Raw genomic sequence first — 25,024 nt, 5'->3', positions numbered from 1 at the left:
ATTCTGAAAAAAAATATAGTTTAGAACTAAGTGAAGGGAAGTACAGTTTTTCCACCACATTTCCTCCACCCATACCCCTGCTATAGTAGCTACACTATCACTTTATTTTAGTAGTACCAGTGTTACCAAGAAATATTCAGTATATAGTATTATGATTAGCCATTTTATAATAAATAAGAAACTTTCAAGCTATTAATCCAAGTGTTCAGAGTTGTAGACTACGCTTGTGTGTTCAGTAGTATCTCTTTGGAGGCACATCTACATGCTGGAACATGGCGCCATCGCAGTCCACAGGTGACTCAACCCGTCTCCATAATGTCAAAGCATCCATATGTCCAGGCCAGTTTGGCAATTGTACACGGTTTATGCATCGATATTCCTCTCCCAATTGCAACTGGAAATTCTGCGATGTTGACTGCCCCCATGGATTGGATGACATAGTCTCACCGAAGAGCTCACCAATGTGAATGATACTGCTACCTTTGTAGTGTTTAAGACAATCAGTGGAGAATGTACTTGATTCTGTAAATGAATAGGAAAGTTATGCAAATGAGATAATTTATATGCACAAGTTTCAATGAAATCCCACAGGTGGTTCTCTTGAGCTATCAGTGGAACAACAGACAGAAACAGGGTAAACAAAACTAAGTTAACGATGCCCCGTTTGTAATATTGACTAGCAAGTAAAATAAATTCCAGCTACTACAGCGTTAATATAGTCAATTAAAATAGGTCTACACATCATTAAATCTGATTCGTGGAAAAAAATCCCTTAAAACTCAACCTCAGGAGGGTCCGGCAAGGAGAGTCATAAGCCATTACGACACAATTAAGGAGATTATATTTGCTGTTGGCAATGCTGACTGACCCACAAATATAGTTTGGAAAATTAAAAATTACAATCAATCTTATTTGAATCTCCACCCCCTGTCCTCCCCTGTAAATATAACTAATTTTCTTATATTATTCACCAAACTTTGTATTCTAACACAGCTGACAAAGCTGTTAATTCAAATTCATTCTCAGACACTGCAGCAGTAATCTGACCAGCTCAGATTCTATTTCAATCACACCAAGCAAGTTCCAATCTTGGCAAAACCATGCATAATATCAGTCAATGACAAAAAAACGCAGCATAGATTCATATTTAGATTTACCTTCCGAATCAGGCCATGATATCATCAATGTTCTCTCTGAATACTCTGATAACACTTCAGGACCACCATCCTACAATAGAACGAACGATTATTACAAATTATACCTTCCATAAGACATTAAAATTAGAAATACTGTCCTGTCACTACATGTATATAAAGTATTGTGCTATAGAGATTGACACTATAAATAGATGTGGCAATACACTTTTCATACTGGAATTTTATAAAATATTGCTAAAATGTGACCAAAACTATTTTTTTTTTAACTTTTATTTTATGTATTTTCAATTCAAAATGACTACTAAAATAGGTATATGCTATGCCAAAATCACAAATTCATTGTTTCCATGGAAACACGTCCCAGAACCTTCCCTTTTTATTTGCTGTTTGTCATTAGAAAAGCATTTTTGTCATATCTGAGAAACCCACCAACAGTTCTGATCGAGTCGTCTGAACAGTTGAAGATGAAAGTCACCAAAAAATGTGAAAGGTGATAAGAAACAAACAGTAATATGATCAGAAATACTAACAGTGTGGTGGTTGCTTGATGCCGAGCACATACATTGCGAGCTGTAGATTTTGCAGTTTTACAGAACCAAATTGACTGCGTAATAATCTCACAAAACAGTTGCCATGCAACCACAATATACGGAAGTGAAAAAATCAGGATTCCTACGTATCGTATTGCTTCAAGTTTCAAATCCTTTTAGAACTCTTAAAAATACAATAAATGAAAAAAAAGGAAATCATTCTGATTGAAAAAGCAATCAGACTGTTCATTTCAAAATAAATACACTCAAATTTGATTGAGTTATATTGCCCTAAGCTTGAATTATTTCACTCTTTTTGCTCATAAGTAAAATTACAATACAATGTATTGTTTCACTGGGAAATTTGTCAACTTAAAACCCAGTGAATATGCCAAGAATATCAAAATTAACTAAATGCCAATGAAAATAATTTGTTCGACAGTAACCATGTGATACATATTTAAAATTAAAATTTCTAATTTTTTTATATTTTGACAAGTTCGCACCAAATAATTTTGTACATTCTAAAATTAGTAAAGGCATTAAAAATGGCAATGTTGTGTCAAGAGCATTTTAATAAATCACCTGCCAAAAGCCTTAGGAAATGAATAGATGAATGAATAGAAAAAACAACATTACCAGGTAATGTGTTAAACACATTTATGACTTCCATAGGAACCATGTAAAATTTATTCATGTTTACACATTGTATAGGTCACCTACTGGATATGTGACATGTATCATGAAAGAAATATGCTAATTTGGCAGTCACATGACATCATCCATAGACAGCAAAATACTCCAGGTGTGGCAAAACCTACCTTGATTTCTATGTATCTCATGTCGGGAGCGTATTGTGAGTTCTGATCATAGCATACGATATCCACGCCACGTTTTTTAAGTAAATATTCCCAATAACCACAACCCTAAAAAAATATAATTGGAAAATCATGAAGTTGTTTATAATCACAAGGTAGGCTGCTAACTATGCATGACCTAGGGGAACTGCTAAATTATTCATGAGCTAGGGGAACTACTGAACTATGCATGACTTAGGGGGACTACTGAACTACTACTACTGGTCCAAAAGAGTTGACCCTTTGAGCATCAAATTTTTTTCATGCTCAAAATTTGTTCACATTTTTTGTAATTTTCACTGAATTCAGTCTTAATTTTGGACCAAACAGAACTAATATAACATTATTTTTAGTTTTTGATCATAAAATTTGAAAATTTCTGTCAACATTTTATGTGAAAATGAGTTGACTACAAATGGAACTATTTTATGGATGGTAACTGAAGTTTACCTTGGCTCAAAAGGTTAAATTCTCAGTCACATAAAATTTTGCCTGGCCTAAGGAGATAATACACTGAACTAGACATGACTTAGAGAACTACCGGGTATGCATGGCCAAGGGAGGTGTGTCAAACTAAGCCTATGATCTAGGTCACACAATGGTAAAAATGCCTAATAATGTTATAAAGACAAACTAACTCTGTCACTGTCCAGTATTATAATCTAAAAAATTAAATGACACAGGAATTGAAAGAGTTTTTGAAAATCTCCAAAAATACAGTATTTTTTACAACTTCACTAATGCATGGATCAACAAATGTCTTCTGACCATGGCAACACCCTTCTTATAAATTGTACAGCAAAGAATGCCCAAAGCTAATTTGCAAATATTTGTTTGTTCAAACTTTAATTTTGAGGAAATCAAGCTATACTGTCAAATGTTACAAGAGGTTTTGTTGATTTAATTTCACTAATGTCTGTTTTCATCACAGAAATAAAAAAATGACGTTTCAAATCAACAGGTGGTTGGTTATTTAGCAATAAATTTTAACTGTAATAGTTTAAATATGACTGGCCTCACAAGAGAATCACTGCACAAAGTATCCTTACAGTGAGTATACCGGTACTAATTGTTTGAGCACAGCTTAAATTAAAGTACCATATCTTGCATATGTTCCCATGTATATGTACTGTAGAAGTCCTGCTCCCAGGGATGGGTACATTACCATTGTACAGGGAAACTGTATTGACTTGCTCACCTGGGCAATGGTTAGCCAAACTTTCACAGTGAATAAAAAAGCAAGCCAACGAGCAGTATATATTGCAATATAACTTACTGTTTTGCAAACAAATCAGCAATATTGATATCAGTTTACAATTACAAATTATGTTACATTTGAACTATCAATATTGCAATTGTGTTGGCAAAACAATATTGCAATACTGCTGGTTGAGTTGCTTTTTTTTTGTTCATATAAAATACACCTGGCTGATAAATGTGTATCTTTCACGGGAAGAATGCGAAATTTTTAACGAGTGAGAATTTCACTTGAGTTTTTTAAACAGGAGTCACAGAGACGCACATTCATGAAATTCAGTCCCAATCAAACACAAACACCACTTTGTGTAATGTCAGGTCCTAGTATTCAGATTACAGGACTTTTGACTAGTGCATAATGATCTCTTTGATCAATGCAGCATTCAACCCGCCATATGTGTACGTATAATGCAAATAATATCAGATTTATGCACATGTCACACACCGTTGGGTACACACTGTACTGTATGTGAAGGAATTTCCTATAAAAACTCAATCATTTGATAAATGACAATGCATTATTACATTTTCAGTTAATGACATTTACAATTTTTGACTAAATTTAATAATTTCCAGCATCATATCTAGGCATTAGTGAAGTTGTCAACAGCTGAATACTTCCTAAAGCCCAGACTATAATTCTATATAAATGTTTTCATTTTGTAAAAAATCTTATAATAGCTTTGAGTTCATATGTGACAGTATGTGCAACTGACCATATGCTTTAAATGATTGCCAACATTCATCATCAGTTTATTTATTCAAAGAAGCGACCGAATTAATGGAGAAAAAAATGATTTCCGTATACATGTAAGATGAATTCAAAATATCAATAAAACAGATAATAAAAATATTGCGTTGACAGTCAAGGTTGTATAGTACATAGTTAATTAATACCTACCGCCCCCATAGAAACAATCGGGTCTTCCAGACCCACGATGAAGTCTAAGGCAACGGGAAAAGGCACAGAAAATGAAAATAGGATTTGCAGGCTCTGACAGGATCCACTGTCGTCAACATCTCGAATCCACTCAATCAGTTCCTCGCGTTCGTCCTTTTTAATGTCAGGAGAGCAAAAACGTCTTACGTTATCGGGCGATTGCCCCATTTTCCACTGATACAAGTCGTAGTACATGTTTCTACCGTTGGCCTTCCTACTCTCAATCGTATTCCAGGCCGTGTCCTCCTCGGCTGCGACGTACCTGTACGATGCTGATCGCCTTTGGATTTCCCAGGCAGGCAACTTGTCAACTAAGTCGGCCATGTTGACACTTTCTCTCAATCGTCAACAGGGCTGTATTGGAGGAACAATTCAAACGCCCCCAACGTCCAGTCTAAAACTTCTAATTGTTACACCACAGGCGGCGCTACATTTTAATTACAACTCGGGAGTCGAAAAGGGTTACAATATAATCGATAAAATATTTTAATTCATAAACGAAAAGGGGTAACACAACTATTATTAAAATTGGTGAAAATTACCTCACAAAACATTACGTAAGCGTTTAAAGTCTTCAATTCTAATGAATATACCATGACTTATGGAACACAAGTCCAACGGTTCCAATTTACTAATTTGGTTTTAAAATCAAACTCACCCAACTACAGGGGTATTGCAATCTCAAGCTGTCTTGGAGAAATAGACTGGTAACTTATTTTGAAAATAGACAACAGTTTGACAGTGTTTTAAATTTTTCAAAATTGTATACCAGACACAGTCAGAAAGTTACTAGCCTTGCAAAATAAAAATATTTTAATACATGTACTACCCTCCATATAAACACCACAAAAATATTCTACCAACAGACACAACGTATACTTGGCTATAAATTTCCATGTTAAATTGTTACATTCTTTTTTTGTTGCAAGATCTTTGTATCAGCCATTAGTTCAACTTCAAAATATTTATTTACTAAAATTGGATTTTAATTTTTTTTATTGGAGCAGACCATGACAATATTTTACCATGTGAGTTGTATTTTTTATCAGCCCGACAAAAAAAAATGATTTACGATGGTATACTAACCATAAGTGTGAGTAATACATATTGGTACAAAACATACGAAATAATAAATAACATTTCTAATTGGGTAAAAATATTTCACTCTAAACTGTGATTTCCCCACGACTCGGGCTAAACACCCAGTGATTATAATGTTTGCGTGTTAATCTAGCAGCAAATAATACATTATCGAATTAATATACTGTAGAACGGGAAATTTTCACGCAATGAAATTTTCGCGTGAAAACAAATTTCGTCCAATTCGCATTTTCACGAATTATTTAAACTTTATTATTTAATACCTGTTAATAATTCACACATTACAAATGAGTGTCACACTTCCACTAGCCATCACACGTACCTCCATGTTTAGTCCAAGTTATATAGAAAATCGCAGTTTAAGAGTGAAATATTGCTCACAGTTATGGTTTGTATACCATCGTAAACGGCGGAAATGATATGGAACCTTTGATCTTAAACCAGTTGTAACTCCTTCTGTCTGTTACCTCCATGGTTGTAGCATATATTTGGTGAGTTTTTTTGGGTCCGTGTTGACGATGCATGTTAGACAATCCCGAGTAGGTGTTATGGTTGTAAAACTGTAAGTATGTAATTTTGTGAATGTCCAAACTGATTCAACTCGTAGTTTTTCAAAAAGCAAAGATAAGGGCTTCAAAAAGATATATATTATGTTATGAATCAAAACAATATTTTTACTTTTTATAGCATGATAACTCATACTTAATGTATATGCTTTGTTTATGCTACTTATGCCACTGTTATTTATTGAATACAAATATTCATTATGTGATCTGATTCTTGTGTTGGGGTGTATTCTGAGCGTGTGAAATATCTGGTACTGCAATATAAGCAATGTCTTAAAGAATATCTTTAAGGTATACGAACTTGGCCGTTTTGGGATAAAAAGAGAAATATTTCATTATTCAATTTGACTGCCGTGAGTATTTGAGAATGCTACTGTTATTCATTGAATACAAATATTCATTATGTGATCTGATTCTTGTGTTGGGGTGTATTCTGAGCGTGTGCAATATCTGGTACTGCAATATAAGCAATGTCTTAAAGAATATCTTTAAGGTATACGAACTTGGCCGTTTTGGGATAAAAAGAGAAATATTTTATTATTCAATTTGACTGCCGTGAGTATTTGAGAACGGTATGACCTACCCAGCATGCAACCGTCCGGTGTCCGAGTCCTAAATGAGAACCGTACGACCTACTCAGCGTGCAGCAGTCCGGTGTCCCGAGTCCCAAATGAGAACCCAGTGTAGTGTGGTGTGTCCTTTAGCTATCCTCGGGGGCGGAGCTACGTCACAGACGTTATACGTTGCTAAGACGCGCACCACTGTACCACGTATTTCTATGGGCTCTGTGCGCGCTGCTGTGGAACGCCGGTCGAGCCGGTGAAAATTCGAGAAAACAATACAAACTCAACTTTGAAGTAATCCCGAACAATCAAATTTATATATGTTACACACGTAGGGCTAATTTTGTTGCACTGTTCAGAGGAGTTTCAACAATCACCCCAAAGTACCGTTTTCTGCGAGTTTTGGGCCTTTGTTTTCACCGCCGCGGGTTGCCAGGCGGTGAAAATGCCCGGATGTCCGCCCCCGAGGACAAAATATTATAAACCACCATTCGTATATATTGCAATGGAATTGCATAACATGTTAGTGTTTTATTGAGTACAAAAATGTACCTGTTTTATTTGAAAATAATCACATAACTGAGAACATGTATTGATTCATGCCGAGCACAGCACCTACATCTCAACTGCGTCGAATAAGCTCGAAGAGGGCGCCCAACACGGAAATGTATTAGACAATAGTATGGCAATTTTCTATTTAACGCGTTAAGTCCGGGTTACACAGTGATACCAGATAACTGGAAGTATCTTCCACGTACACCAGTGCGACTAGTGGTGCATTAAAGAAGACCTGGATTAGGATTAGACTTTGGATGATAAGTATAAGATAATATACTCCTCGCATACGAACAACCTGTACTAAACAAACAACTAAATCTCGGTGTAACAACACACACTACAGATATGTTCCCTTTAGCGTCTAAGACTATGTACTACGTCGTTTTGTTGAATACTGTTACAGTGATCGGTAAGTACTTGTCACGCGAGTTGAATCTTTACGTCTGTGAGTGTCTGTGTAATACGTAAGGTCAAGTTACAGGTATGAAGCACGTGTAACATTTAAATATTCAGGCAAAAAAGCTTATCCACCGATTCCTGCATTGTGATATAAGGTGTTATGAGTGCATTTTACATCTTTATAGCTGACAAGGTTTTCCGCGACACAAATTGTATAGATTAGTATCGTGCTCTTACCAGGTATAACAGTCTCAAATGGTGGCACTTTCTTTGACAACAATTATGTAGGTCAGCTGCATTTTAGTTTTCAAAATTTCGCGTTGTTTGGGCATTTCTATTAAGTACTATATAATTACTAAATTAAAATTGAAGCTAATTGTAGCAAGTTCAAGATAAGTCTCTCTATGATAAATAAAAAAATAAGCACCATACCATTTGTCATTATATTTTAGTGATTATAAAATCTATATGTAGCATTGTTTTATTGTTTCAAGTGTGCTTAAAGTGTGCCTGAACATTATTTGCATACTTGTTTTCATCTTCAGACTGTGACTAATTAATTACGGTGAATAAACTTCAGGCCAGTAGGAACAAGGAGGTTCCCGATCCTCAGCTCTTACTAAAACATAGCAGGTCCTGGTTTTTACGACACGTAAACCGATATTGGAACAGTATTACAACATAACTAAAAAATTTAAGCACTTCAATCACTTCAATCTTTGGAATCAATCAGGACGGCAATTCTCTATATTCTGACTTCATACATATTGAACATTTGACATCATTTATTTACGAAATTCTTAATACCAATATCATTACGTATTTGTGTGACAGTCGTACTAAATCTAAATTATTGGTCAATTGGTGAATTCTTTTTTGAAATTTTCGCTGAAATGCATTTGAGAACGGACAATTTATTATTGCATTCATACAGCGATTTTCCCTCCTCCCATTGTTAATGTATATGGGGATGTTTTGACCCCCTTTTTCATGATCGAGCCTATATAATCGAGCCGATGTTGTTGAGCCAGAACTTCAAGATTTTCGGCCAGTTTAGAAACATGGCGAAAACGCTAATTTTGGGGCCAAAAGCGCCCTCATTGCCAATCCTTTTGAGTCCAGTTTTTAACTGGCTGCGGAGCACTCCCACCCAAAATCAAATTGAGCACCCCGGAATTCGGCCATAAAACCATTAAAATAATATTTTTGAGAATGGCTAAATTAATAGATAAAAACAGGAAATTATATTTTGAAAAAAATAAATTGTATTTTGAGTGGTCTAATAGGAGTAAACTAAAAAACGAAGATTTCAAAAAGAAAATTAAAGTGACGACGGCATTACATGCAGCACCCACAGAGAAAGGAGCATGGTTTATGAACAATGTTACAGTATCAGTTCATTCAATAAAAACAAATACACACACTCGCTCAACCATTCTCTCGCACTAATTTTATGGTACAGTGGTAAGAGTTGGTGGCCTTGTAAATAAACGTCATGTCTGGAACCGTGACAGATGCCGTGATCGTACGGGCCGTTTAAACACATGACAACGCAGTGATCGACTTCTGTTAATTTTCTGTTTTGTCACAGTGACCTCGCTTGTGAAACGAAAAGCATAAAAGAAACATCTTCAGATAGACAAGCTAATGCATTCATTGATTGATGTGTTTTACCATCACAATAGTCATCTGTCGTCTCTTTGAAAGCCACTCCTTCATAACAATTTTACACATGGGCTGTAATCACAAAAAATGGTTACGTAATTTGTGTTAACGCTGTTAACGTGGGGGTTATGATTAGAATATGACATTAGTTGGACCCAAAGACGTACTACGCATAGTCAACGCTTTATTTTTTCGTATGGAGATTCCACTGTTTTATTGTGGGTAAAAAAGGGGCGAAGTATCACAATACATAGGACAATACAGCTGTGTTGCTACGATCGACTTGATCCTTGGAACAATATTGCTTGCAACGCTGCTATGTCGGCCAATTAAGGTATAGATGCATGTTTGTGGGCACTAGGAGAGAATTTTTTTTTTTTTTGCTTTTGTTACCCAGACAGTCTTGGCTAGATAGTGTTGAAATTTCGGAGCATTGTCAATGCTGGAACATGCCCAAAAATGGATTTTAAAATATAGGGAATCGAGGCACGCGTATGTGATTAAAAGTCCCGAAAGTTTGTTTACGTTGCTCTTTGATTGACAAGTCACTGTTGATGTTATATGCAAATGAGTTGCTGGCCTCAGTTATGGTGCGGCGATGTGTAACTTCCTGTCCGCGACCCTGTTTAACTTACCTCAAGTGCTACCAACTAGTCTTGCAAACTACAAAAAAAAAAGACAATACGTAGACGCTTCCAGCATGCAAGCGGAATACAAAAAACATACAGTTGTAAATGATAAGTAAGCTTTTTCACCCTTATCTCGCAACATGTCGACAACTTCTAGCCTGGCAGCTTCCAGTGGAGTACTGTTAAATATTTTTTTTTTCACGCATTTTTTTCTCCGAAGACATTATAAAACTGACTAATTTTACATTTGTCGTTTCGCTGTAACGATCACCGTGCTGATAGCATTGCGATGTAGTAGTGGATAAACACCATTCAGACCATTGATGTGCTGTCATCGATAACTACCTTTTCAGTGGCAAAATACACAAACGTGAAATGCTCGGTTACTTAAAAATAAAAAATACCCCGAAAATTACAGAAACATCGGCAACGAGATGCTGTTTTTAAACACCGCGGAAAAATCACGCACTCTGCGATGCCATCTTGGTTACCTTAATCGGACACCCCCTTGTCAGCTAGCATGCATCTGTAGCGATGTCGCAAAGTACGTTGTACGGCCGTGCTCGGCGACCTCTGGTACTATGGCACTCTATGAATGAGGTATTTCCAGAGGTCAGGGTTCGTTTTAATTTTTATCGACCCATCGCGTCTGCTCGTAGTTGAATGAAACCTGTTTCGATTTACAATAGTTGTCTTTCATTTCGACTTTTTCTCACCGGCGATTGAGTATAAAAACTGTGAATAGCCGTTGTGTAGCAAAATATTACGGCCCATTTCAACCTGGCCGTCTAACTTCGCATGATCCATTTCACTGGAGATCGTGAAAAACTGCGTCATACAGAGTATTTGTTAAAGGTTTGAGGAAAGGTAAATTTAGACTCAACCCACCCAATGGGGATCGCTATGTTTGTATAACTGTATGAATATCTCATTGGCTTTACGTAATCCATTGTGCCCCTCCCTAAGTGGAAAAGATAAGACGACGCCATGACAGTTTTCACGCAAGGTTTTGACTCCGCGGACGATTTTACGTCCGTTTCCCTAGTATTCTAAATATTTTTATTTTATTTTTTTATCTGACCATTGAACATCGGCAAGCGTCGGTGTATGATGGATTTTGGCATGTCGTCGTGATGCAATAGCCATTTTTGTGGAAGATGAACGTCACTTTCATAAAACGGCCATTATCTCCGTTCGTGTTTTCTGGTTGGTAAGAGAGATTGAAAATTAATTAGCTCCCACAGTTTTTGTCAGTTTGTCCTGACATTTTCATACTATTTTGACAACGTCTCTACGAACAAAAGGACGTCTGGGCTTATTAGTCCCCGTTCGGACGGAGTCCGAAAACGGGGACTTATGTTTTGCCCTGTGTGCGTGCGTCCGTGCGTCCGTGCGTCCGTGCGTCCGTGATCACCTGTATCTCGAACATGCATGGACCGATTATGTTCAAACTTCACTCATACATCACACATTATATGGGACATATGCACATGCATTTTTTTCATGATCTGATTAACGATAGCCGAATAGCGGCCATTTTAAGGCCGAAAATGCATCAAAATGGCACATTTTCACCATTCCGGACCCGGATCTCAGTTATGCATGGACGGATTTCGTTCAAATTTGGTACATACATTAAACATAATAGGACATTGATGCACGTCATTTTTTTTTTCGGATCAAGTTCGAAATGGCCGACTGGCGGCCATTTTGTTTTAAAGAATTCAGTTCTGGATCCGTATCAGAGACATGTCTGGATTGATCAAGTTCAAACTTCACACACACAAGGTACATCATGTCACAAATATGTATGTGCATTTGTTTCATGATCCCATTAACGATAGCCAAATGGCGGCCGCTTAAAGGCCGAAAATGCATTGAAATCGCACATTTTCACCATTCCGGACCCAGATCTCAGTTATGCATGGACGGATTTCATTCAAATTTGGTACATACATTAAACATAATAGGACCTTGATGCACGTCATTTTTTTTTTCAGATCAAGTTCGAAATGGCCGACTGGCGGCCATTTTGTTTTAAAGAATTCAGTTCTGGATCCGTATCCGAGACATGTCTGGATTGATCAAGTTCAAACTTCACACACACAAGGTACATCATGTCACAAATATGTATGTGCATTTGTTTCATGATCCCATTAACGATAGCCAAATGGCGGCCGCTTTAAGGCCGAAAATGCATTGAAATCGCACATTTTCACCATTCCGGACCCAGATCTCAGTTATGCATGGACGGATTTCATTCAAATTTGGTACATACATTAAACATAATAGGACCTTGATGCACGTCATTTTTTTTTCAGATCAAGTTCGAAATGGCCGACTGGCGGCCATTTTGTTTTAAAGAATTCAGTTCTGGATCCGTATCCGAGACATGTCTGGATTGATCAAGTTCAAACTTCACACACACAAGGTACATCATGTCACAAATATGTATGTGCATTTGTTTCATGATCCCATTAACGATAGCCAAATGGCGGCCGCTTTAAGGCCGAAAATGCATTGAAATCGCACATTTTCACCATTCCGGACCCAGATCTCAGTTATGCATGGACGGATTTCATTCAAATTTGGTACATACATTAAACATAATAGGACCTTGATGCACGTCATTTTTTTTTTCAGATCAAGTTCGAAATGGCCGACTGGCGGCCATTTTGTTTTAAAGAATTCAGTTCTGGATCCGTATCCGAGACATGTCTGGATTGATCAAGTTCAAACTTCACACACACAAGGTACATCATGTCACAAATATGTATGTGCATTTGTTTCATGATCCCATTAACGATAGCCAAATGGCGGCCGCTTTAAGGCCGAAAATGCATTGAAATCGCACATTTTCACCATTCCGAACCCGGATCTCAGTTATGCATGGACGGATTTTGTTCAAATTCGGTACTTACATTAAACATAATAGGACCTTGATGCACGTCATTTTTTTTTTCGGATCAAGTTCGAAATGGCCGACTGGCGGCCATTTTCTTAAAGAATTCAGTTCTGGATCCGTATCCAAGACATGTCTGGATTGATCAAGTTCAAACTTCACACACACATGGTGCATCATGTCACAAATAGATATGTGCATTTGTTTCATGATCCGCTTAGCAATAGCTGAATGATGGCCATTTTAAGGCCGAAAATGCATTAAAATCACGTATTTTCACAATTCCAGAACCGGATCTCAGTCATGCATGCATGGATTTTGTTCAGATTTAGTACAATGTGTTGTACATATGCAGGTGCATTTCGGTCATGATCTGCTTTGAATGTATATGTCACTCAAATATGAACGGAACGGGGACGTGTCATTGACAATGACTTGTTTTTAAAGCTTCGCATTCTCGGACAATGACATTCGAAGTGTGAAATACTGACCGGGATTGACTATATGGCACACATCCTGCTTGACAACTTTGTAATATGAAAACAAAACATACTAAATATACGCCTGGACGCCCATTTGTTAATAAACAACTGATAAACGTTGTGTGAAAGTTTCACTCAAAATAAACAAGAAATGTGGGAGCTATTTAGATTTGAACTTCCATGGTAAACTGAAAAACACAAGTGGAGATAATGGCTAATTTGCATAACCATTCACTCAGTAAGATGTTTGCTAATGCTCATAATTAAAATGGCTGTAACAGTTCCAAATTTAAACCTATTATAGTTTTGTAAAAAGTTAAATATAGTGCATAATATGGAGATCCTGTCATTACTTTTTTTCACCATGTTTATTTTTGATTATTTATGTACAACCTTGCTAAATCTTGCTAAGCATTCAAAAGTAAGAATGTTTGTACCAGTTTTCTATATTTTAAAATCGTCTTTTGAGTATGTTCCACTATTCACAATGCTGTGAAATTTTAACAGTCTATAGCCAAGACTGTTTGAATAATAAAAAGCAAAAAAAAAAAGAAAATTCACTCTCAAGTGCCCACGAACCTGCATCTATACCTTAACTGACGATATTGATGGCTAGATGTACGAAACAAATTCGCGGGCGACCACGGTAATTATTTTAATTGTTTGCACTCACTCGAACAAAATGGATGCTAATACATGTATCAACATTGAAATTCGTCGGGAATAAACATTGTTTTGTTTTGAGTTAATCTGTGCATGGAAGGTACCTTCCATAATCTATGGAACTAAACTTGGATGTTGATTTTGTCAGATAATAGTAAGGCTTTCCTTTCAGAAAAACTGGAGTTAAACAAAATAAAAAAATCCATGTTATTTTGACCTCAACTTTTGAAAGTGTGTAGAAGTACATTCCACTAATTATTAAAATAATTTTGAAAAAAAGCAATTTTCAACAAGAATAAAACTCTCACAGGGCACAAATTGTACATTTTGACCAACACAAAACAAAGTTTAATTGAATATGTAAATGTTCAACTTTGTTCAAATCTAAGGCCATGGGTTAAGACTTTAACATATATGAAACAAGCGGTTACTACCATCACTGTGTAGCACGACATATAAAATCATCGTAAAAACTATACACCCCAAACATTTTTGTTCAATCTACATGTCACACACAACGTAATATTACCGTAATTGGTATAGTACAGGTGTGATGGTTCAAATACCAAAATGGCAACAGTAACAGAAAGACTTCCCTGGCGGCGATGATAAAATACGAACACGGAGCCAACAGATGAGGTTTCAACTGGTACTGGTATTATTATACTCTGCAAACATCAAGTACAACAACGCGGTAAAACTCCACTACTCCAATAACTAGATACTTAAACTCCAATACAATTCAACGAGATCTCCGATCTGATCTCAGTGCTGAACAACTCCCCTATATATACCCCCACTGTCTATAAATAGACCATTACATCAGCATACATAATGAGTCTGGAACTTACTACAAATTTCTAGAATGTTCCATTACCTTCTATTGCCTTCTACAGTGTTCTATTACCTATTCAACCAGTTCCTAAAAATCTAGAATATTCTACCCAGACACAGTACGTTTCTAGAACATTCTCAGTGACAAGGAAGTGGTAAACATGTCGTATGCGACACTAAATTTGTATAAGGTTTCCAAATATAAAGCCACCAAGACGTAAAGTCTGTGTCAGGTAAACCAAAATACTTCTTCAATCCACCATAAGCAATTATAGTTCGAGTTAATGCATGTTACCACAAATCATTACGTAACCACAACGTCATACCTAGTAAATAAGGGATGGGATATTTTTTCTTTTAGCGCTACGTAGAGCCCATTTTTCAACCATTATCAAATTGTTTTTCTTTTAACGTTTCTTGTTTTGTTTTAATTATTTTTTTTTTCAAAATTCTTCTTATTTTGAGCAACTTTTGGCTTTAAAGAACTTTTTTTTACTTCGAGTCTTTTCTCATTGCTGTAAGATTGTTTCAGCTCATAATCATGATTTTTGCAGGATTGGATGATGTCATTCTATATTTAATGTCACACTATGCAAATTTGTGGTCCACCTAGATCATACGATCCAACCCAACGGTTATTGAAATAATAATGTCACTTGTCTACACACACAAAAGGGATACAATGTCCATTTCCTGGAACAATAATAAGTTTGCTTGTTTTTGTAGTGTCGGCAATACCAACATGGACCCAAACACCATATGATACGGTAGCTGTGAATGGTGGATCAGCTGAGATGAAATGTGCACTCAGTAATCTCGTTCCACCATCTTTACCTAAATGGTACGATACATCAGGGAGTTCACATAGACAAGTTTCATCTGGTACAGCCGTTATCACACATCAGTGTCCTACATGTATTATTACTGGAACACATTCTGATGGAGAATATCATCTAAAGATGGATCCTGTGAGTGTAACTGATGATGGCACATGGAAGTGCACTGTGGGAAATGCACATCCTCAGTCACAAGAGGCAACACTTATAATACTGGGTAAGTGTTGTGACAGCATTACTCATACTACTTTATTTCATAGTATATTATATGCTGGCGGACATATATTGGTCACGAATAACACAGTAGATGAACATACTTTAATATTATCACATTTGCTAAATGAGTTAGCTGCAAACCCATTCATAGTAAGCATATGCAACATTTACAGAGAAGCATCAATTTCTAGGGAGGCATTATGAGACGAGGCCTTAATTATTAAACGTTATCTGAATATCTCTAATAATCCAATAATTGGCTGCATTTTGTGAATGCAAACTATCTTCAGACAATCAGTTAAAATCAGTGCAGTTAAAATAGTACAATTATCTTGTAAATTTTATATTGTTTCACAGATGAATCACCAATCTGTATCACAGAGGGCGCGATTGGATCAAATTATGAAGTCATTACCGGTACTGGTGTTACATTGAAATGTGATCTAAATAAAGCAGCACCTCCTGGTGAACTAATGTGGACTGAAAATGGACAGGATACAAATCATAAAGGTGACAGACCGATGTCATGGCTTATAACAATAACCAAAGCTAAAAAGGATGATCGATACAACTGTAAATACAGTCACAGTTCAATGTCAATATATCCACAATGTAATCGTGATATTATATTTGATGTACAATGTAAGTATGTTTATTACATAGGCCCAACGTGTTGCTATTTAAAGGGTCGTTGTTCGTCGCGTCGCGTGTAAAATACATCGTTTGTTCGTGAAATTTTGCACGTTGTGCACCACACACCACACAACACTCGTTCGTTCATAATTTGATTGATTTAAAATGTAATATTTGGTGGATTAAAACTAGCTTCTCTCGCATTTTATTTTGCAGCACGAGTTTTCAAAAACAAATTTCAAGAATTCCCTTTAAATTATGTCAATTCAGAGGCCAGTGACTATGGAACTGTTCCGTTCACTGTGGATTTTTCTAGTTTCTTTGCTTTTTAATGGAAGCAAATTCATCACTGGAATAACGAATCTATAAATGAATAACAATAATATAAACTCCCAGCCAACCCAAATTACAAACAATAAAACTGTTTGCCGAACAGAGTGCTTTTCGGAAGCAGGCCCGTTGCCCCCCCCCCGGCCATTTACCCCCGGCCCGTTGCCCCCCGACCTGTTGCCCTCTGATAATTTTGCCCCCCCCCCGTGTTTTTATTTTAGAAATTCAACAAGCATTTATTTGTGAATAAAGACAAGTGTGTTTTTTGTGATACCTTTTTATTTATTGAGCTTAACTTTATAACAAAATTATTGTCACATTTTATTCATACAATAAAATTATTATCACATTTTATTCATACAAGTTTTCTTAAATTTTTCATTTTTTAAAATCAGACACTAATATTGTATGCAATACCGCGTAGGTACAGACCGGGGGGGGGGCAAAAGGCCGGGGGCAACGGGCCTAGAATCGTTCTTTTCACTTGGTTAGCCGGTCATCCACTATTGTTAATGTTATAATACAATTAATATTTAAATTAGATCCACCTGAGATAACAACAAGTATTACAAGTGGTGATAATAATGGTAAAATAAAGAAATATCAAGACTTCACAACAGTGTGTTTAATTACACTTGAGTCCAATCCAACACATGACAGTATTAAATGGGAAAAGGATGGTGTTACCATAGCAAATACCAGTACACTGAGTATATATAATATCCAGATATATGACAGCGGTTTGTATACGTGTATTGCTACCAATACATACTGGGATGATACACATGGAACAAATGTAGAAATTCTAATAGTAGATGTACAGTGTAAGTAATTTTATATAGCAGTGTTACCATGGCAATATGTAGTACATTGTGTATATCCAACATTTTGAAATATGATGAGGGTTGTGGGTGGTATGCTATTAAATTATCACATCGAGCAAACAGTTTCGCATAATAAAATGCGGGCGAAGAAAACTTTCAACAATAAACGATGTTGGAATAAAAGAAACATCTTTGTCATTTAGTTGATGCCGTTGGATTTAGAATATGAATTTCCTGGTACACTAAACTCTGAATTCCATATATTGTATTACGCTATATTGTGTTATGTGCATATATATCAACATAGTTCAGAAATTACCAAAATCAAATGTGTTACTACTAGTATTCGAATTTCACTAAAACAGCTTATCTTATATACGTAATCTGCATTACATTAAGTTACGTGACTTGTATCACAAGAATCATTATGTTAGGACTTGGATGTATGTGTGTATGTGTGTACATGTCTGTGTTGGGGGATTTCTTTCATTCTTTGTCAGAAATATGATAACCATTTCGCAATACATGTATTTGACAGTGTCATTTATATTCGTTTAGATTCCCCGCAGACTGTTTCTATATCCACGAATAATGACGATGCTAACGTGATAGAAGGAAACACATTCACCGCTGTGTGTAATAGCGATGGAAATCCCACCCCTAGTTACACGTGGAAGAATTCTGACCATACGTATACATCAAATGGAACTATACTGACAATCACGAATATACGTAGAACGGAAATTGGTGAATATACCTGTACAGCGACAAACACATTCTACGATGGTACTCGTGGGAGTGGATCATCGGGTATTTATGTCAATGTGCAATGTAAGTTATCATTTACGTATAGGTCTAGTTGCTGTCAAGTCGTCACACGTTCTTATAATTTTTTGTATTGCAGATGTATACATTACTATATTTCTGCATCTTTCAGATCTAGTAGGATTTGTATCCATCAGCGATGGAAATAACGGGTACATTGTTGAAGGCAAGACTTTCGTTGCAACATGTTCAGCTAGTGGAAATCCAACTCCTAGTTATTCTTGGGAGGAACCATCAGGAGCTTTTATTAAGTCTGGAAGTATTTTGAATGTAAATCATATCAATAGAAACCAAACTGGGGAATATAAATGCAGAGCGTCGAATATATTACATGATGGTACAACGCAAAGTGAGATAGCAACCATCACCGTGGAAGTACAGTGTATGTCTTGGTTTGCTTTCTGATGGGGAAAAGTATTTCTGTACATTCTATGACATATTTTTTTTACAACCTTCTGTTTGTCATACTTAAAAGTTTCGGTTTGACTATGTAGTAGTATTGTCAAATCAATTCACATAAACAAAACGCAGATCTAAAGAAAGTCCTGTCCCACAGTTGACATGGCAATGCACGAGCCCCCAATTCTGATCGTGGCTTCACGCAAAATAAGTCTTTGGATACCTATTTTTGACATATCTTATTCTACTCCACTTGAGTGTGTGGCAAAAGTTACTGTTTTGTTTTTGAGTGAAGGCCAGTAACTAATTTGTATGATTTGATAATTGTTCTTACATTCAGATCCAGCAGAGGTTCAAACCCCAGCATTTGTGACACTAGTAGAAGGTGAAACACTGTCGATATATTGTACTGTAGATGGAAATCCAGATCCCATAGTCACATGGACTACACCCGATAACAGTGTATTTAAAGGAAGCACATATGAGAACGCATGTGTTCACAGAGCACAGAATGGAACATATATTTGTACTGCTACAAACACTTTTCATAACGGAGAACAGAAAAAAGTTGCTTCAAACACTGTCGTTATAATACAATGTAAGTATTAGAAGCACCACGTCCAAAACCGTGTTTTTTATATCTGTAAACTCGTACTTTCAAGTGTATGTTTTGGACTTGTACCACGAAAAACGATAAACTTCAAAGATTCAGCAATCAGTTGCCTTGGCCCAGTACACAGTGCTGAACGTATATTAATTGACATAAATACAAAATATATATTGTACGTATTGCTATTTGCTCATGAATAATTGAATACATAACATTGTATATAAATAGCCAGTTTATAAATAACATAAAGACAAGGGGACATGTTAATTTATAAAAATAAAACAGCGGCCAAAAAAATGGATCACATGACAAAAAGTTATCTTAGTAATATATTTTATACACAATCTGCTAACTAAGCCTTGTAGACAGTAATATGCATATTCATTAGAATAATATGAACTATTGATGAAAGTTACTCGCATCTAATTATAACTGTAAATGAAATTATAGATTTACCCACACTTGTTGGCCCAAGAATGTATTCTGGAGATATCGGTGAATCAGTAACAATGACACTAATTGTAGATGCTAATCCTTTGCCTGTGACATGTGGTGATTGGGTGAATGACTTCGTAGTTTTACATACTAGAGAAGAAACACCATCAAGTTGCGAAGTTCATATCGAAGAGATTGCCGAGCAGCACTTTGGTACATATACTATATACACGAGTAATGACGCTGGAATAGTTTATCTTTATATCGAATTAGTGCCAACAGGTATGCAAGTTTATATCCGTTTTTCCTTTGCTCTCGTTCACATATGATTTTGATTAGCGGATATGTTATTCAACTTTGAATACATCTTGTAATCTGTTATATTGAAATACCATTGACCATGTGGCAGTTTGTATAAGTACAATGTTTATCATCATTGTCGTCGCAGTCTTTGTTACGGAAAGCGTAACAATGATACAAACCATTTCCAAATGTATTCGAATGGGTTTTCTCGCCCTTCTGTTACAATACACGTACGTATACATACCAAAGATAAAGATGATTATATTAATTGTGTGGGGAATAACGTCTAGTATTTGATATATTGGAAGACGGCGTTCAGATGTTGAAAAAAACAACATAAGAATGGTCACGATTAACCTAATGTGTCCATTGTTGGTAAATAATATGTGCACATAATTTTATAATGAATTATAACGCATATTAATCACACAACATGCTATACCCTTCTTGCAAGGAAATCAGTGGTGAATTTACAATTAACATTATAAAATTAATCAGTGTGTATATATAACTCTCACTTTATATTTTTTACGTTATACGCAGAATAAACTGAAATAATTATATCATTATAGACGTTCCTGAATTCCCAGTGTCTATCGCTGTTATTGGTCGATATTATGACAGTGTAGTCATTGATCTAGTGCCTGGATACCATGGAGGAGATCCCGAACATTTAAGACACTATATAGAATACCGTTCTCCGAGCGATGCGCTTTTTCTAACGTGGCCTAGAGATGGAACAGGAACACGCAATACTACAATACATATACTCGATTTACAACATTCAACTGTTTATGAATACAGAGCCCAAACCGGAAGTACAAAAGGGAGAAGCAACTTCTCTTCTCTCCAGGTAGTCAAAACATTTGGTGAGTGCGCATATACATATTATAGTTAGTGCTTATTTACTCACCACTGTATTTTGAATGGTCCAGAAATGTAGAGAGTTGATATTGTAGAAATTCTATAAACAGATGAACCAACTGTTCAGCTCAACTCGCAAACCGGTATACTAAAATGGACACGGCATGAAGACATGACATATGAATGTGTAAAAATAGAACACGTGGAATATGAAGACTGGAATACAATCGACCACTGCCTAAATATGAATAAACTAGAGTACACAGTGGATAAAAGAACAGATGATTATAGAATTACATATTGTACAATTGATGGTATTTGTGAAGTGGATAGTTTCAGAGCAACGGTCAATATTTCAGGTGTGGTAACATCACATCGTGTGAATAATTTGGGGGGAACATACATCGCGTTTCTGGTCATTTCTGTGTGGTTTTGCGACTTTACTCTCATTCATATAGATCACAGATATTCCGTACTTAATAAGGGAAACTTAGTAATTATCATTATTTAATTCTAGGGCCAACTCACAGTTTTAAAACAAGTAACAAATACATATATATATATATTATAAACACACTTGTTCATTTACTCAAACGTTCACACGATCCATCCATATACACATTGAACAAACAGAAAGATAAAATGCCACCTTGCCCGATGCCATTCAACTTTTCTCCTAGCGACCCTCCAGTTTTTCAGAATCGACGAGAATTTCTCATAATCTCAATCAATGGGCTTAAATACCACAATGTCACGTGTGTATGTGATGGGTTTGAGTGGTTCATGCGAATCACAGAAATTGTAATATATTGTAATAATTGAAATATATTGCTTTTTTGCTTCACATTCTCTCAGGTACAGGAAATAAGAGTAATGATATTGTAATTTTAGCTGGTATACTTATACCACTTTTCGTTTGTTCTGTGACTGGTAATATCATTGCATTTATGTTGTATAGACGTTTCAAACATCAAATACCAACAAAACAGGTACTACCACCAATTAATTATCTATATCGATAAAAACAAAAATATATCAAATAAACCAAAATAAAAAATGGTGAATATACTTAATTTCTGACTCCATGAACTGTTTTCTTTTATTTTTTTATCCGTTTCCTGAAGACATCAGAAATAATGCCATCAACATCATTTAATAAAGAACCAACATATGAAGTTCCAAAGCCATTATCGAATTTGGTAAGAAACAAAAACCATCATAATCTGATTTTTCTTCACCTTCTCAAAATGTAAATAGTTGCAAATGACATTGATCGGACAAATATATCTATATCTTATCGACAATGATTACTGGATGAATATACTGTTGTTAATCGTATATCCTGTTGAATTTTGCCCGTACCCAATAAGCATTGTTAAATAACTAATTAATAAGCCACATGTTTCTGATGCTCTAATATACACACTTATATTTTAGGACGCTGAAGGTGATAGCAGTTATACATCACTTTCTCCCCTGACAAGGGACGAAGTGTCGCATTATGAAAGACCAAGCACGATAAACAAAACCTCTGAATTATAAAAGATGGTTTGTCAATTTTTATTACAATGATATATAAACATAATAAACATAAAGCTCCAGATGAGTGAGGTACTTGTACCTTACGAAACAGTGCTGTCGAGTTTCAATATTCATGTAGTTGTGTATTAATTACTCTATTTCCGTATTTATTCGCTCTACATATACTTTGTATTGAGCACTTTTGTTTTGGAATATTCGACTCCCACATCCACAGTCAGCTGGCTGTCACACGCAACGTAATATTACCGTAATTGGTATAGTACAGGTGTGATGGTTCAAATACCAAAATGGCAATAGTAACAGAAAGACTTCCCTGGCGGCGATGATAAAATACGAACACGGAGCCAACAGATGAGGTTTCAACTGGTACTGGTATTATTATATTCTGCAAACATCAAGTACAATAACGCGGTAAAACTCCACTACTCCAATGACTAGATAGTAAACTCCAATACAATTCAACGAAATCTCCGATCTGAACTCAGTGCTGAACAACTCCCCTATATATACCCACACTGTCTATAAATAGATCATTACATCAGCATACATAATGAGTCTGGAACTTACGGTTCTAGAACATTCTCAGTGACACGGAAGTGGTAAATAGGTCGTATGCGACACTGGCGCACATCTGATATAATAAAATAATGCGATATTTACTATATGGGGGCCGCCATCTTGAATGACGCATAAAACTAAATAAGAGACAAGTTGTGAAACGCGTTTTTCAGATTCCTACAAATCAGGACAAAAATACGGTCCGTTGGGGTTATATTAGGCCAACCAATAACAAAATTCGGCCGAATTCGTCGTTTTTGTGTGGAGAAATCCCTTGCATACGAACACCCAATTACGCGAAGAACCTAGAACACTAAGCCGGGGTATTTGAAACTAAAAATTGGCATTCCAGCACAGCAGCCAATCAGCGACGGCCTAACGCTTAGTGCTTAGTGTTCTTGGTTGGCTTAATATAACCCCAACGGACCGTATTTTTGTGAAATATTGGTATTTTTGTCCTGATTTGTAGGAATCTGGAAAACGCATTTCACAACTTGTCTTACATAAGAAACATGAAACCATCATATATGGCCTTTTACTTCATAGTGGGGTGGGTGGAGTAAACCTGTGATTATTTTTATTATTTTCTGACCATCTAGTTTGCCATTTACCATGTCCATATAAACAAAAGCTCCAGTCAATATCAGATTTGACTACTTGTTTCAAGCTGTGGCACTTGGAAATGAGTGTTGTGACATGTGACAAATGTCCAACTGTCCTGCTGGATAATAAGATTGGCTAAATTTCAACTAGAAACAGGTAAACCAGTATACCTGTATGTACGAAGCCAGTGAATGTTTTTTCAAGCCAAAGAAACTGCATCTATTTATATAAATACACATGAACAGAGAATATTTTCTTGAAGCACTAAGTGTGACAATTGCCCTACTGTCTGTGATAAATATACCACACCAGCTGCATAGCGCCCCGGCGAGGAGCTGGGTAGGTAGTAAAGAAAAACATGGACAGAAGCCTTGTAAAGGACTGAATTGTTGTCAATAGCAACAAACATACTGGAAAAGTCAAAGACAGTAAAAAACAAAAAACAAAAAAAGACACAGGCATATAAATACTAACTTTCTAGGATCTTTATTGACTCCAAGTAATTCAGAGTAGAACGAGTTGAATCAACGCTATACTCCGCCATCTTTATTTTAATATTAGATGCAACCATTATTTCATAGGGGACAACGGGTCATAACTTGAGGGGAGTTAACACCCATGATTTTAAAAATGCCTTGATCAATAAGAATCTAAGTTACAGGGAACATTATTTTGATTTTTCAGTGGACCAATAAATGCATTTGACAGGAAAATATAAAAACTCTACCACAACAGCAATTAAAACACCTTGCTGCATTATAAGTATCACTTTCCTGTCAAATTAGTGGTTCATGCTTATTTGAATCTGAACTTAGATCTAGCTGGTACTTATAAATGGACATATATCTAACTGCTGTTAGATCTAGCTGATAGTTATAAATGGCTATATATATAACTGCTGTTAGATCTAGCTAATAGTTATAAATGGCTATATATCTGAATA

The 25,024-nt window shown here is 36.0% G+C and overlaps 4 protein-coding genes across 4 annotated transcripts; 3 read left to right on the top strand and 1 right to left on the bottom strand.

Annotated features, from left to right (window-relative positions):
• On the bottom strand, nucleotides 1-5,075 carry LOC100378907 (uncharacterized). The gene is made up of 4 exons (XM_006815672.3): nucleotides 4,703-5,075; nucleotides 2,509-2,613; nucleotides 1,158-1,227; nucleotides 1-522 (listed from the first exon to the last, which is right to left on the bottom strand). Exons 1-4 carry the CDS (start codon nucleotides 5,063-5,065, stop codon nucleotides 233-235), a joined length of 828 nt encoding a protein of 275 aa, XP_006815735.2. The 5' UTR covers nucleotides 5,066-5,075; the 3' UTR covers nucleotides 1-232.
• A 10,974-nt stretch (nucleotides 5,076-16,049) lies between these two features.
• Nucleotides 16,050-16,941, top strand: LOC102809634 (titin-like). Its single transcript, XM_006815682.3, has 2 exons — nucleotides 16,050-16,156; nucleotides 16,513-16,941. Exons 1-2 carry the CDS (start codon nucleotides 16,063-16,065, stop codon nucleotides 16,866-16,868), a joined length of 450 nt encoding a protein of 149 aa, XP_006815745.3. The 5' UTR covers nucleotides 16,050-16,062; the 3' UTR covers nucleotides 16,869-16,941.
• A 1,428-nt stretch (nucleotides 16,942-18,369) lies between these two features.
• LOC146733653 (muscle, skeletal receptor tyrosine-protein kinase-like) lies at nucleotides 18,370-21,412 on the top strand. The gene is made up of 6 exons (XM_085490855.1): nucleotides 18,370-18,385; nucleotides 18,501-18,773; nucleotides 18,880-19,149; nucleotides 19,507-19,764; nucleotides 20,227-20,493; nucleotides 21,087-21,412. The coding sequence occupies exons 1-6, from the start codon at nucleotides 18,370-18,372 to the stop codon at nucleotides 21,410-21,412; spliced, it is 1,410 nt and encodes a 469-aa protein (XP_085346981.1).
• An 88-nt stretch (nucleotides 21,413-21,500) lies between these two features.
• LOC146733652 (uncharacterized) lies at nucleotides 21,501-23,029 on the top strand. The gene is made up of 4 exons (XM_085491477.1): nucleotides 21,501-21,737; nucleotides 22,234-22,367; nucleotides 22,503-22,577; nucleotides 22,816-23,029. The coding sequence occupies exons 1-4, from the start codon at nucleotides 21,551-21,553 to the stop codon at nucleotides 22,918-22,920; spliced, it is 501 nt and encodes a 166-aa protein (XP_085347603.1). The 5' UTR covers nucleotides 21,501-21,550; the 3' UTR covers nucleotides 22,921-23,029.
• The last annotated feature ends 1,995 nt before the right edge of the window (nucleotides 23,030-25,024 follow it).

This window comes from Saccoglossus kowalevskii, chromosome 16 (genome assembly GCF_978046115.1).
Source record: "Saccoglossus kowalevskii chromosome 16, keSacKowa6.1, whole genome shotgun sequence".
NCBI lineage: Eukaryota > Metazoa > Hemichordata > Enteropneusta > Harrimaniidae > Saccoglossus > Saccoglossus kowalevskii.
The sequence above is the reverse complement of the archived record's forward strand: the minus strand, read 5'-3'. Positions and strand labels throughout refer to the sequence as shown.

Excerpts from the sequence above, each read along its gene's own strand:
- LOC100378907 (XM_006815672.3), bottom strand. The coding sequence starts at position 5,065 with ATGGCCGACTTAGTTGACAAGTTGCCTGCCTGGGAAATCCAAAGGCGA. Across the intron at positions 1,228-2,508 it reads TGAGATACATAGAAATCAAG|GATGGTGGTCCTGAAGTGTT; the intron begins GTAGGTTTTGCC and ends GTTCTATTGTAG. Across the intron at positions 523-1,157 it reads ATCATGGCCTGATTCGGAAG|AATCAAGTACATTCTCCACT; the intron begins GTAAATCTAAAT and ends ATTCATTTACAG.
- LOC102809634 (XM_006815682.3), top strand. The coding sequence starts at position 16,063 with ATGGATCCTGTGAGTGTAACTGATGATGGCACATGGAAGTGCACTGTG. Across the intron at positions 16,157-16,512 it reads GGCAACACTTATAATACTGG|ATGAATCACCAATCTGTATC; the intron begins GTAAGTGTTGTG and ends ATTGTTTCACAG.
- LOC146733653 (XM_085490855.1), top strand. Across the intron at positions 19,765-20,226 it reads CACTGTCGTTATAATACAAT|ATTTACCCACACTTGTTGGC; the intron begins GTAAGTATTAGA and ends ATGAAATTATAG. Across the intron at positions 20,494-21,086 it reads TATCGAATTAGTGCCAACAG|ACGTTCCTGAATTCCCAGTG; the intron begins GTATGCAAGTTT and ends ATATCATTATAG.
- LOC146733652 (XM_085491477.1), top strand. The coding sequence starts at position 21,551 with ATGACATATGAATGTGTAAAAATAGAACACGTGGAATATGAAGACTGG. Across the intron at positions 21,738-22,233 it reads AGCAACGGTCAATATTTCAG|GTACAGGAAATAAGAGTAAT; the intron begins GTGTGGTAACAT and ends ACATTCTCTCAG. Across the intron at positions 22,368-22,502 it reads ATCAAATACCAACAAAACAG|ACATCAGAAATAATGCCATC; the intron begins GTACTACCACCA and ends CGTTTCCTGAAG.